This window comes from Cannabis sativa, chromosome 9, assembly GCF_029168945.1.
Source record: "Cannabis sativa cultivar Pink pepper isolate KNU-18-1 chromosome 9, ASM2916894v1, whole genome shotgun sequence".
NCBI lineage: Eukaryota > Viridiplantae > Streptophyta > Magnoliopsida > Rosales > Cannabaceae > Cannabis > Cannabis sativa.
Window position 1 is genome coordinate 56,594,138 of NC_083609.1, and position 15,087 is coordinate 56,609,224.

General features: G+C 38.0%; 1 protein-coding gene across 2 annotated transcripts; it reads left to right on the plus strand.

Annotated features, from left to right (window-relative positions):
- Positions 1-2,625: 2,625 nt before the first annotated feature.
- LOC115723356 (putative pentatricopeptide repeat-containing protein At3g49142) lies at positions 2,626-7,456 on the plus strand. 2 transcript variants are annotated; one of them, XM_030652806.2, is made up of 2 exons: positions 2,626-2,850; positions 5,211-7,456. In XM_030652806.2, exon 2 carries the CDS (start codon positions 5,309-5,311, stop codon positions 7,337-7,339), a length of 2,031 nt encoding a protein of 676 aa, XP_030508666.2. In that variant the 5' UTR covers positions 2,626-2,850; positions 5,211-5,308; the 3' UTR covers positions 7,340-7,456. The 2 variants fall into 2 exon arrangements, with proteins under 2 accessions (XP_030508666.2, XP_030508668.2); XM_030652808.2 differs by having other exon boundaries at positions 5,139-7,442.
- Positions 7,457-15,087: the final 7,631 nt, after the last annotated feature.

Sequence of the window (15,087 nt, forward strand, 5' to 3'; positions counted from 1 at the left end):
GTGTTGTTAACTCTTGGAACCTCATCAAGCGGCTGCCTAATTCTAGAAATGATTTATTGGTTTGGAAAGATGCAACTAATGGGTTATTTTCTCCAAGCGTTGCTTACAAATCGATTATCAAAAATCGATGGGCGAGTCGGACTCGTTTTGGAACCGAATTTGGAAACTCAAGATCACGGAGAGGCTGAAAATGTTTCTTTGGAAACTCTGCAAAGATATTCTTCCTTTTGGAAGTCGGCTCCGGAGGATCTTTGGTAATAATAACAGCTGTGTTATCTGTGGTGAAGCGGATGATTCGGCTCAACATCTCTTCTGGAAGTGTCCTCTTGCTAAAGCAGTGTGGTTTGCTAGCCGATGGTCCATTAGAAGCGAAAACCTCCAGTTTGATTCTCCGAGAAAGATGGTTGAGTGGATTCTAAATCCTGATTTTTTGAGTGGTGCGGATGCAGGAGACTTAGGCGAATTCAATAGGTTCGGTATCTGCTTGATTGATGAATTGTGGACAGCTAGGAATCGAGCTTTTCATGATAGGGTCAATCCGTCCTGGAGGGGAGTTTTGGCTAGAGTTTAGGGGGCTGCCTCTTGCCTTTTTACTGCTTCGGATAATCGGCCAAATCTGGAGGAGGTTCAACATGCTCACAGGGATATTTATGTGGGTAATTTGGTTGTACTTGTGGATGCAGCATTCAAGGATTTGCGTGCCACGGCGGGGATTGTAGTGTCGGATTCGGAGGGCAATCTCTTGGAAGCAAACGCTGTGAATTTTGATGCAACTCAGCCGCTGGAAGCTGAGTCCTGGGCCTTGATTCATGCTCTGAACTGGTGTCAAACCAGAGGATGGAGACAGGTTGTTGTTGTCTCCGATTGCTTGTTGCTACTGCAGGGGTTAAAGGCGCGCAGGGCCCCCGACTGGCGGTTCATGGGTGTCTTTTGGGAGCTGCTGGAGCTGTTGGAAGGCCTACCTGATGTGGAGGTAGTTTGGAAGCCTCGGGCGCAGGTTCAGGCGGCTCACCTGGTTGCTCAGTGGGCTTTTAGACTTAATTTTACTGGTTTTTTATCTGCAGAGGAGCTGGTCCCTCTTGTGACCTTCTAAACTTTGTTTTTCTGCTTTTGTGTTGTTTAATAGAGTTGATCTCCAGCAAAAAAAAATTATGTTAAGTTCGGAGTCAGAAACAGTAAGTATTATTGTACATATTTAAATTATAATATTTTAAGAAGAATTCTTAATTAATGGTTTGAATATAAACAAAAGAAAATTAAAAATTCAAGATACAAATATTAGTGCATGTTTGGCATCATAACTAAAAAACTGTTTTTTGTTTTTAAAAACAGAAAATTGTTTTTTGAAAACAATTTGGCTTGTTTGGCCTTGTTTTTTGAAAACAGTTTTCAGAAAACAAAGTTACAAAAAATAAAAATTTTGAAAACAACAAAATGTTGTTTTCTGTTTTAAAAACCAATTCACTTTTAGTCAATATTGTTTTTAAAAAAACACTAACCAAACATGACTTATTTTTAAAAACTTCAAAAACTATTTTTTGTTCTCATTTCTAAAAACAATTTTTTAAAAACAAAAAACAGAAAACAATACCAAACATGCTCTTAGTTACTATATTGACATTTTATTTCAAAAGTTTTTAATTTCACATGTTTCAATTAAAAAAACAGTACACATAATTCATATAAATTTTAATCTAAAATTTAATGCTCTTGAAGATTAACCTTAACTATCAAAAAAATGTTAGTAAAAGAACTTCTTTCATTCAAATTTTAAAAATTTGAGTACCTATGAACGCCACCTTAAAGTAAATTTAAATAAACTTTTAGGTGGTATAACATTCTGATTTTTTTAAATAAAATTTTTTATTGCAAAAAAAACTTTTGCTTGCGACTATGTTAAGCTAATATCTCTCATCTCACAATAGAATGGGGTAAGTTGAAAAATACCACTTTTATTAATCAATTGATTAAATTTGCCTATAATTTTGTATTTAATTAAAATATACCTCTTTTTTATATGGATTGTACTCAAAATACACTGATATAAGAGAGTCAAATGGAGAGTTTCTTGAAGTGACAGAGACAAAATTGGTATAATGTTTAAAAAAAGAGGTAAAAATAATGGACTTTAAAAAAGAAAGTAAAAATAAAAGAAGACAATATAAAAAGAGTATAGAGTGTAATTTTATCCAATCAATTAATCAATAATTATAATCCAATAAAAATGTAAACATGTAAACTGGGCCTCTAATTACAGTGTAAAACCCCCCAGAGGAAATTACACTCTACACCCTTTTTATATTGTCTTTTTTTATTTTTACCCTTTTTTTTAAAGTCTATCATTTTTACCTTTTTTTTTAAATATTGTACCAATTTTTCCCTTGTCACTTCAAGAGACTCTCTATGTGACTCTCTTATGTTAGGGTATTTTGAGAACAATACATATAAAAAGAAGTATGTTTCAACTAAATATAAAATTAGAGGTAAATTTAATTAATTGATTAATAAAAGAGGTATTTTTCAACTTACCCCTAAAACCCAGCTTAATAAGTAAGGCCCAAAGTGTAGCTCCAATCCCGAGATTGATAAGTACACAGTTTTATGATTAATTTACCAAAAATACCTGCTAAATAAATTTTGTTGATATATAACCACTTTTATCACCACACTTCCCAAACTACCATTACTTATTTTATAACACAACTATTTTTCTCAAACTCACGACCACCATCGCCACCACCTCCTCCTCCACCGGCCACCAAGGCTCTGCCACAACCACTGCTGCCCCTTCTCCTCAACCACCAGCGTTGTCTGCCTCCACCATTGCCACCTGAAGCTGTGATTTTCTTGGTGAGTTCTGAATTTCTCTCTTTCTCCCTCCCCAACCCAAGTAGTTTATCTCAGAGAGTATGTGTGGATATATGTTATATATATGTTTGTATGTATGAAGATCAATTCAGCCATTGTTGTTTGTTGTTCTTGTGTATGTTGTATTGTGTCATATTATACCTAAACTAAAATGCAGTCTAGTTGTTTGTTGAAATGTTTATTACATATGAAGCTCTCTTGTATAATGTTAATCATGTAAACTATGATGATAATGATGATGGTGATGATTCTTGGCTCTGTTTGAAATTATGATCTGCACAATCTCATTTGGGATTACTCTTGTGTTTTACTGAACTAGTCTGATTAATCATTTCTTTTTCTTTTTTGTTTTATCTAAATGATTGTTTTTTGTTTACTTTGTTTTGCGTCAGCAATAAGAAATATATTTGGACTTGATGCAAGTGGAGTGGGATTCAGGAGAGTGAGTTAAGAAAACTGTATAAGAACCTTGACATGGAGGTGTTCATGGTATCATTTGTATGAGTACATGCTAGTCAGATACTACTCACCTAGCATGCACCTCAACTCTGATTTCCATTTAGCAAACAACTATATTTTACTTATAATCTTCTTTTGGGTTCATTCTTCTTTTGTGGGGTTTCTCTCTCTATAATGTAATTGTTGTTGGTTTGTTTGTGCTTGTTGTAATGTACCCCAACAACAACAGAGGCTTCAATGAATTAGTTTATCAACAAAATGTTAGGCTAAATAGCAGCTTGAGTTGAGATTGATGGTGTTAACACTATTAACTAACTGGTGTTAATTCTCTGTTAGCTTTGGTTAGTTAAGGGTGTTAGTTAATTAGGTAGTTACAATTCTGTTATTTCTGTTATTAAGTTCTCTTGCTCTGTTTTCCTTTGTAATCAGTGTATAAATACTTGTATTCTTTTTCTAGTAATGAATTGAGCTTTCTTTTTCAATTCTCTCTTTTCTCTGCTTTCCTTCTCTACATGGTATCAGAAGTCTTGACTCAAGACTATGTCTTCGTCAGTCTCCGATCCTCCGGCCCCTGCCATGGCACCTGCCACTCAAGCTCCACCGGTCTCTACCACTGCTACTGGATCTTGGAATCCTTTCTCAAACTCCTTGTCCTCTTCTCTCACGATCAAGCTTGATCGTTTCAACTTCCTCTCTTGGAAGTCCCAGGTTGTTCCTACTGTCATTGGACATGATCTCGATGAGATCTTGTTCACCGGTGTCCCTCCTCCAAAGACTCTTCTTAATGGCACCTCGAATCCGGCATACCTTCAATGGCGACGCAAGGATCAACTTCTCCTTTCTTGGTTACGCTCCTCCATGTCCGACTCCATTCTTGCTTCCGTTGCAAACTACGACACCTCCTTCTCTGTGTGGCGTGCTCTTGAACAAAAGTTCACATCTCAGTCCAAGGCTCGATCGAAACATATTGAGATAGATTTACATTTTGTGAGGGATCAAATATTGGAAAAAATGCTTTCTGTTCGATATGTCCCAAGTCATGATCAAGTTGCTGATTTGCTCACTAAACCACTGTCAAAGGATCGATTTGTCTACCTAAAATCCAAACTGAAAATGGCTTCCACCCCTTTTCGTTTGAGGGGGGATGTTAACACTATTAACTAACTGGTGTTAATTCTCTGTTAGCTTTGGTTAGTTAAGGGTGTTAGTTAATTAGGTAGTTACAATTCTGTTATTTCTGTTATTAAGTTCTCTTGCTCTGTTTTCCTTTGTAATCAGTGTATAAATACTTGTATTCTTTTTCTAGTAATGAATTGAGCTTTCTTTTTCAATTCTCTCTTTTCTCTGCTTTCCTTCTCTACAGATGGTGGAAACATTATAGAGGAATTATTCTCTTAGTCTAATGTTTAGAGAAGTAATTAAGCTGCTAATGCACGTTTCAATCATTTGTTTTGTATTTATCAAAAGTCTGTGAAAAGTGTATTTAGTGAGCTGATAGAATAAATGTTTAGAGATGTGTTGTTTCATATTGATGGTGGAAACATTATAGAGGGTGTAATTTATTTTATGATATATAAATAGTGGTCTTTTCTCTTTTTGCTTCTACTTTATAACTATTTAAAAGTCTAATTTTGTTTTTCTTCCTAAAGTTGTTTATATTTCAAACCAGCTTGTTTACACTCTGGAAGGAGGCTTCTTTCCCTATATACATATTTGATTTTATTGCAGAAATGAAATCAAGAATATTGTATGTGATTTTTTCACAACTCAATATATCTCTTCTAAATGATGTTTGCTGTCTTTTTACATAGATCCAACAACTCTCAAAGGATTTACGTGTGGTGGCCTTCTTCCTCTTTTTTATGTTTTTCTTTATGTGGCAGTGATGAATGCACAACGGTGATCGGCCTTGCTGGGCTAGGACAAAGTGGACGAGTGGCTGGTGTGAGCAGATGTGGTTGACAATGACACAGACCAATTCATGAAACTGGTTGTTCGTTTTTACCACTCTTTTAAAAATGTCAAAGAGACGAGTGTTTGGGCTATTGGAAGACCAGGGCTTGTGCATGATTGCCCATTTCTGGCTGATGAATTATTTGGAAGAGTTTTGGATGAATACCCAGATATCAAAACACTCAAGAAACTCCATGCCAAGATATTTTTTGACCAGTATCTTCATCAGAACCCATCACTAGGTATTAAGCTTATGAGGGCTTATGCAGCCAATGGGGAAATAAGGATTACCCGCCACATATTTGATGGAATTCCTGTGAAGAATGTTGTCTTCTTTAATGTCATGATTAGAAGCTATGTAAACAATTATCGGTATGATGATGGTCTTCTTGTTTTTAAAACAATGTCCAGTTATGGATTCATACCGGATAATTACACATACCCTTGTGTCTTAAAGGCATGTTCAGCATCCCAAAATTTGTGGGTTGGGTTGCAAATTCATGCTGCTGTTGTGAATATTGGACTTGATTTAAATTTGTTTGTTGGGAACGGCCTAGTTTCTATGTATGGGAAATGTGATAAGTTATTGGAGGCACGACAAGTTCTTGATGAGATGCCGAGAAGAGATGTTGTTTCTTGGAACTCAATGGTTGCAGGGTATGCTCAGAATGCAAGGTTTGATGATGCATTGGAAATTTGTCGGGAAATGGAATTGCTGAGGCAAAGACCTGATGTTGGAACAATGGCTAGTCTATTGCCAGCCATAACTAACACATCATCCTACAATGTCTTATACATTAAAAGGATGTTTGATAATTTGGTTAAGAAAAGTTTGGTTTCGTGGAATGTTATGATAACAGTTTTCGTAAGTAACTCAATGCCTGGTGAAGCAGTTGATCTATTTCTACATATGGAGGATTGTGAAATAGAGCCTGATGCAGTCACAATTGCTAGTATTCTTCCTGCTTGTGGGGATCTTTCAGCTCTGTTGCTCGGTAGGCGTCTTCATCGATATGTTGATATGAAGAAATTTCGGCCAAATTTACTATTGGAGAATGCTATATTAGACATGTATGCTAAGTGTGGCTGTTTAGAAGAAGCAAGTGAAGTATTTAACAGTATGAAGTTTCAGGATGTTGTATCATGGACTTCACTGATTTCAGCATATGGTAGGAATGGACAAGGTAGTGAAGCTGTGGCACTCTTTGCTAAAATGCAGGATTTGGGTATGAGTCCAGATTCCGTTGCTTTTGTGTCTGTTCTGTCAGCTTGCAGCCATGGTGGATTGCTAGATGAGGGAAAGTACTACTTTAAGTTGATGACTGACAAGTATCAAATAGTTCCAAGGCTAGAACACTATTCGTGCATGGTCGATTTATTAGGACGAGCTGGGAGAGTTCACGACGCTTATAATTTTGTCAAAGAGATGCCGATAGAGCCTAACGAAAGAGTTTGGGGGGCTTTGCTGAGTGCTTGCAGAGTGTACTCCAACATGGAAATTGGACTTGTTGCTGCTGATAAACTCTTTCAAATGGCTCCACAGCAAGCGGGTTACTACGTTTTGTTATCCAACATTTACGCGAAAGCTGAAAGGTGGCAAGAAGTGACTAGAGTTAGATCAATTATGAAAAGCAGAGGAATCAAGAAAACTCCTGGGGTCAGTAATGTTGAGCTCAATCATAAAATTTATACTTTTCTAGCTGGTGATAGATCACATCCAAAGTCCAAGGAGTTATATGAAGAGTTAGATGTATTGGTGGGGAAAATGAAAGAGTTGGGTTATGTTCCCGAAACCGATTCTGCTCTTCATGATGTAGAGGAGGAAGATAAGGAGTGTCATCTAGCAGTTCATAGTGAAAAGTTAGCTATTGTGTTTGCAATTCTGAATTCAGAACCTGGAACAACGATCAGAATTACGAAGAATCTTCGTGTTTGTGGGGATTGTCATACTGCAGCGAAACTGATATCGAAAATATCTGAACGTGAAATTGTTGTTAGAGATACTCATCGTTTCCACCATTTCACAAATGGTATTTGTTCTTGTGGAGATTACTGGTAAACTTCATCATATAGAGTAGTATATTCTGTTGGATTACATTACTTGATTGAAAACTTGAACTTGTTTTACTAAACACTAATCAGTTGTATATTTGAACTTTTTAATTGAGACACTACATAAATGTGTGGTTTAAGATGGATAATATATACATTGTTATGTATATTTTTAGTGTATCTACCATTATTAATTGCTATGGAGCACTTTAAAGTGTCATTATTAGGCAGATTTTATATAGTTTAATTTTAAAAAATGCTAAAAGGTACTATTGGTGTTTATCATCTTTCTCATTATTATACTGTTATTAGTATAATTAAATATTGAGTCTTATATAACTTAAGAAAATAGATTTTAAGAAATATTACTAACTAATTGTAGGGCGCTACTTATAAAAGGTCTTAGACACCATTTATAAAAGGTGATGGGCACTATTGGTACCTGATAGTAATGCTATAAGTAATATTAAAAATTATTAAATACTAAGAAAGTGTATTGGACATTAAAGTGCTAAATACCATCTAAATGGATGTAGTGTATAATCTAGCACTTCACGATGGACCACATCCCAATCAAGCCAAGAAGATGTAGTAAGTACGACACAAGCCGCGGGAAGAACTCTGGACAAGGCATCGGCAACCTTGCTAGCAATGCCCGGGCGGTATTGTATCTCAAAATCAAATTCTAATAACTTCACCAACCACTTTTGGTGTTCCGGGGACACCAAACGTTGTTCCAAAAGAAATTTCAAGCTTTGTTGATCGGTCCTCACCAGAAACTGCCGACCCAACAAGTATGGCCGCCATTTGAGAATAGCCAACACTATGGCCATGAGCTCCTTCTCGTAAATGGACTTGAGTTGAGCCCGTGGCTTCAAGACTTGACTAAAATACGCAAGGGGCCGACCTTCTTGCATGAGAACTGCACCTAACGAATATCTCGAGGCATCCGCCTCAATCACGAATTGCTTAGAGAAATCCGGAAGAGCTAAAACTGGAAGTGTGACCATGGCGCGTTTAAGAGCTTCAAAAGCGGCTGTAGTGTCTTCATTCCAACAAAATCGATATATTTTTAGTTGCTCCGTAAGAGGTCTTGCAATGGACCCATACCCCTTGACAAACTTCCGATAGTACCCCGTAAGACCCAAGAAACCGCGAAGACTTTTCAAATTGGTAGGCAGCGGCCAATCCAACATTGCTTCGACCTTGTTGGAGTCAACCGAGACCCCAGAAGCAGAGATAATGTGACCCAAGTATTCTAACTGCTGTTGGGCAAAACAACATTTCTTCTTGTTAGCATAAAATTGGTATGTAGCCAAGGTTTCCATGACTACCTGTAAATGTGAGATATGTGCCTCCATGGTCGGGCTATAAACCAGTATATCGTCGAAGAAAACAAGCACAAACCGACGTAGATATGGCTTAAAGATCTCATTCATGTTGGCCTGAAAAGTTGCTGGGGCGTTGGTGAGTCCAAACGGCATAACCAAGAACTCATAATGTCCCTCGTGAGTCCAAAAAGCGGTCTTTGGAACATCCTCCGGTCGCACCCGAATCTGGTGGTACCCCGATTTCAAATCCAGCTTTGAAAAGACTTTGGCTCCATACAACTCATCAAGAAGTTCATCAATGACCAGTATTGGAAACTTATCATCAATAGTTTCTTTGTTAAGAGCCCGGTAATCCACACAAAAACGCAAACTCCCATCCTTCTTCTTCACAAGCAACACGGGGCTTGAAAACGGACTTGTACTAGGCTGACAAATCCCCCCTTGCAACATTTCACAAACCAATTTCTCAATCTCATCTTTCTGCACATGAGGGTAACAGTAGGGCCGAATACTGATCGGAGCGACTCCGGGGCGAAGGCAAATAGCATGGTCTCAGTGCCGGGGACGAGGCAGCTTGTTTGGCATGTCAAAAACACTCGTAAAGCACTGCAACAACACCGATACAGCGGCTGGAATATCCTCCACATCTCCCACGGTAGTTTAGTTGTATGACCAAGCTCCACCCATAATCCTTCATGTTCCTCCTTAATCGTCTTAATCATGGTCTTTAGTGAAACTCGAGTTTTGTGGAGAGCTGGGTTGCTACGTAGCTCCACGGTTTGACCACCTCTCTTAAACCTCATGATACCTTCCTTCCAATTGTGATGAGTGTCACCCAACGTCTCCAACCATTGGACACCCAATATTACATCGGTGCTTCCCAAAGCTAATGGTAGAAAATCATCAATGATTTCTACCGTTTGCAAAGAGACGGGCACGCCCAAACAAATTCCCGCTCCCTTGACGGCTTGTCCCGTCCCCATTTGCACTCCGTACGACTCCGTAGTTGAAATTGGAAGGTTGAGCTTGGTAACCAAAGATGTGGCGATGAAATTGTGGATAGCTCCACTATCAATCAATACTGTCACCTCTTGGCCATGAACATTACCCACCAACTTCATAGTTTTTGGAGAAGTCAACCCAACCACAGAATTGAGTGACACCTCCACCACTTGTGCCTCTGTTAACCCCTCTTGCTCATTATCTCCTAATTCCTCCATGGCTGTCAACTCCTCTATTTCTTCACTTTCATCTTGCACCAAAATAATCTGCAGCTCTGGAGACTTACATTGATGTCCCCTTGTCCAAGGACCATCACACTTAAAACATACTCCCCTAGCTCTCTTCTCCTGCACTTCTGTCTCTGTGAGTCTTCGAAAGCCCTTGCCCAGCTCAAAGTCCCGTCTCTGGTTGTTGGGAGTTGACACACGTGAGCCATTATTTGAGTAATGGGATGTTTTAAAGTTAGCTGACCCAATCAGCCCATTAAAGTTCTTGTGAGTGGGTCCAATTGAATTAACTTGAATACCCTTAATTGGGCTTATCCCCTTACTCGGCCCATTATAGAAGGCCCGAACCACTTTGGGATTGGCTTCCACAACCTCAGCCAATTCCATTGTCTTCTCCAATCCCACTGGTTCAAGAAGGCGGAGAGTACCTTGAATCTCAGCACTTAGACCTTTCATGAAAGCCGACTCCAACAGCGGCTCAGCCACCGGACCCAGCGCCGCCGTCAACGCCTTGAACTGCTGCCTGTACTCCTGCACCGTGGATGTCTGCTGCAACGCTAGGAACCGGTCATACGCCGAACCTTCATGCGCAGGTAGAAACCGCCGGAGGAGGAGGTCTTTCAGTTCATTCCAACTGCGAATTTCTCGCCTCCGATTCTCCCACCTGAACCAGCGAAGTGCCGACCCTTCCAAACACAACACCGCGGCCTCCAACTGCTCCTCCGACGTGAGCCTTTGCAACCTGAAATATCTCTCCACCCGATATGTCCAATCATCGGGGTCCGATCCCGCGAACAGAGGAAGTTCAATATTCCTTGGACGGAACTGTGATCTTCGTCCTCCATAGCCACCAGCTTCCTCACGGTTCTGAGTTCCCGATCCGCTTGACCCAATCGGAGGATGAGCAGTCCTTCCAATTGGACTTCGTGGACCGTCGGTAAGCTCCGTCGCCATTCTTGCCTGCCCCCGTAGAAGCAAATCAAGCTTCTCACTAATTACAGCGATGTCGCGTTCATGAGAGACAATTTTCTCCTTCATCGAGTTCCATTCTCCAGGAATTGGAGTTTGCGATTCTTCCTCCTCCGATTGAATTGCTTCTATCACTTTCTTTGAACTTCTGGTATTGGTCATTTTCTTCCCGGATTACCAGCTCTGATACCAATTTGATGTGCCCTGCCACTTGAATTCCACAATTACAACTTGCATATAGTAAGATATTGAGAGAAAATGAAGAGAAAATGCATCAGTGAGTGTATTGAATCAAAGAAAAATGGTTACAAGCTTGAGCCCTATAGGACTCTTGCTGCAGAGAAATAATTCTCACTACTAGCATAAACCCCATAAACCTCCCAAACAGTACTTTAACCAATTAGCAAACTCACTCACAATTACAATCATACCCTTAAACAGTAAAAGACCAAACTACCTTCAAGCATTAACATTCTTACCTCTCCTAACATAAGTAAAACGCACCTTGGTCCTAACATTATTTATTAGAAAGTAATAACCAATAAAATAATTGTGGTCATAAATATAGTGTAATGATTCTGTACTTCTTCTATCGTAAATTGAAATCTCTCATCCTTCAAAGTAAAAAAAAAAAAAAACCAATAAAATAATTAATTAATACAAATTCTCATTAACCAAGAATATTTTTTTGGTATCATAGAAATAAGTAACAGTTATACAATCAAAGTAAAGTATATTGCAGCATCAATGATTACAGAAAGAGTTATTTTACAGAAAGAAAAATGTTAAAAATAACATGAGAAAAATATAGTATAAGATAACAACATAATAAATGATAAATGTTAAGGGGTAACTGATTACCTTAAACTAATTTCTAATATTATTTTTTTTACTTTTCTTAGAAAAATTCCCATAAAATCATACTTTTGAAAAAAAAATCTGAAAACTCATAACTAAGTGCATGTTTGGCATCATAACTAAAAAACTGTTTTTTGTTTTTAAAAACAGAAAATTGTTTTTAAAAACAATTTGGCTTGTTTGGCCTTGTTTTTTAAAAACAGTTTTCAGAAAACAAAGTTACAAAAAACAAGAATTTTAAAAACAACAAAATGTTGTTTTTTGTTTTAAAAACCAATTCACTTTTGGTCAATATTGTTTTTAAAAAATCACTAGCCAAACGTGACTTGTGTTTAAAAACTTCAAAGACTATTTTTTGTTCTCATTTCTAAAAATAATTTTTTAAAACAAAAAACAGAAAACAATACCAAACATGCTCTAAGTAATTTATACTATTTCTTTCAAAAAAAAAAAAGTAATTTATACTATTATTTTAAAATTTTGAATAAAAGAAGGGTTGATTTTTGAAGTCATATTCATAGTGAAATGAAAGTTATACAAGAATTGAAATGAGTCAAAGAAGTAATGATATTTATATAGCCCACGGTTGAGTTGAATTTAGTGGGGGTCATAGGGAGCCGTGGCCTATGGTTTGGTTTGTACGTAGGCCTTTTTAACTGAAAATTTCCCTTTAATTATTGGATTTGGACCCAAATTCAAGGCTGAGTTGAGACTTGAGAGTGTACTATGGACCACGGTTATGGTTATGGATGTACACAAATGGCCCCATTATCCACTAGACAAGACTAGGCACTACAAGTACTAATAGTGTTGTTGTTACTTGTTAGGCACAAATTAAAACATTACTATTAAATTTAAATTGAAATATGAATCACTTAAAACATGTTTGTGTTTCTATACTATACTAGACTGGGACAACGCATTTCACAAAACTCGCTTAATAAGAATGATAAAAGAATAGATCTTTAAAGTACTATCGTGATGGATGTTCTATAAGTTACACACTCCTAAGGTAGAGGGGAACTATGTATGTGAAGGCTTTAGATATGAATCTGTTATAGAAATGCGTGTCGAATAGAATCCAAGATAAGAAGTTAGGAAGAGATCTGCTAAAATTGTTGGGGGTAATAGCTTATGAAGGTATCTTGAATTCAAAGAGATAAACAGAGCATCAACAAATATTAGATTACCGAAGGAAAGTTGTAAACTTTAATCTCAAGGTCATCTACTTGGTGGAGGAGACAATAGAGTAAAATGTGCAAGGTTTCGAAAGAGACATTTTCAAAGGAGAAAGAAAAAGAAGGTCCAGGCACAGCTAGCAATTTGGGTACAACATGAATGAGAGACTATTAGAGGGCAACTACTCGGAGTGGATCACTAATACACAACTAAGAGATTGTGGATGCAGCTTTGTGGTGGGTGTACAACAAAATAACTACAGAGAGTGTATTGCGAGTTCAAAACTCGAGGAAGAGGAGAAATTAACGCTCAAAGGTGACATCCCTAGATTCCAAATACTCAACGATACAACAACAACGGTGTGGGGTATAGCTCAATGAGAAACGTTAGGAAAGCCTCGCTCAGAGACAGGAGAAAAGTGAGACGCAATTAGGACCAAAGTAACATATATTGAAGAGTTTTATGGCATGGCAGGACTATACAAGTTCGTGATAAGTGTTGGGATTAGAAAACGTCCATGCAACATAAGAGAATTCAAGGCACAACATAAGCAAAGGGTACTACAATCCAATTATGACTTACATTATGGACAATAGTATAAGTATGTTGGAGTGTTATCGTAAGGAGAAACTAAGAGGAAAATTCACAGAGTCCAAAAGAGATGGTGTTTCTAGGCCCTATAGTGCCCGAGATGAGGATGACAATGGATTTGTCAAAAGCTAAAATTGTTAAGAGCAAAGAATTTGGAAAAAAAAAATATTAGATGTTTTTCTCAATCTAAAAAGCTAGTGGCAGAAATTTTTGGAAGGACTCTCTCAAGCTGACAGTAACCAACTTATTAGACACAAGTAAGTTTCGTCCAATTGAAAGTGGAGAAATTAGAAGAAAAGAACAAGATAGGTATTGATAATTTGATTGCGCTTGGATATAAAATAAAATGCTTAAAGGAAGTATCGACTTGTGCTTAAAGGTAGTGTGGGAAGTAAGAGTCAAGTACCCCTAACTAAGGAATTATTAAATAGTGAGTCTCTAATAGTAAATCAGATACAGGTAGGGGAATAGGAGGAATAATAGTGATGGACAGAGTAAGGTCTGTTCGGCATAGTTTGCCAATTATATATAGTATCCTTACCCCGATAACTTGGCTGATTAGTACATTTTAAGATTCGTATAGTTGACCTATTGTTAAAAGTCAACAGAAAGTAAATAGTTGAGCTACGATAACCCATGGTAAGGTTCAACTTATTTTAAAGGGAATATTAGTGCGCTTTCTATGTTTTAATACATATATGGTATAGTCTTAAGTAGATAATTGTAACACCCTAACTACCTTAGGCGTATTACGTGATTTTTAAACGTACTGTGCAGCTCGTTGCTAATCAACGAGGTTTATGGAAAAACGTGATTAATTAAAATTTTGCTTTTTAATTAAACTTATAAAATAATATTACAGAAAGACTCGGGATCCCGATTATAAAATCATTTACAAAAGATTTAACTGTTTAACTGCTACATAAAATAAAAGTCGTCTAACGACCAGTTACAAAAATTCAGCCTTGCTGTCCCGAGGATCGTACGCTCCAGGCCTAACCGCCCCGACATGTACAATCTCATAAGCTCGCTTACGGTCCATCAGCTCTAGCCTTGCCTTTACCTACACATCAACGTAGAACTGTGAGTCGACAGACTCAGTAAGAAAAGCATAATAATATCATACATAATTCTAACTGCCGTGTCCAACACGATACTGAGTCCCGCTACTGCCATGTCCAACATGGTACTGAGCCACTACTGCCATGTCCAACATGGTACTGAGTTCTGAACGTTCATAGGGACGGTACTATTGACACGTAACAACCTGATCGGTCGAACCGGTCATACTCCGCCGTCGGTCATACTCCACTCGTACCGACGTGTTACTATATCCTCCCGATCGGTCGAACCGGTCATACTCCGCCGCCGGTCATACTCCCCTGTACCGACGGGATACGTCAATAGCACGGAACCACCAACCAAGTGTCACTGATCGGTCAAACCGGTCATACTCCGCCGCTTGGTCATACTCCACCGTACCGACGTGACAGGGGTTGGATGGTTCAAAGCCTATATACATAACTAATGTAATCTAGCGGGCTTCCTACATGCACGCTAAACATGTAATCTACATATGCATACCGTTATACTAATCT

Bases quoted from the DNA above. Each gene is read 5' to 3' on its own strand.
- LOC115723356 (XM_030652806.2), top strand. From the start codon at position 5,309: ATGAAACTGGTTGTTCGTTTTTACCACTCTTTTAAAAATGTCAAAGAG.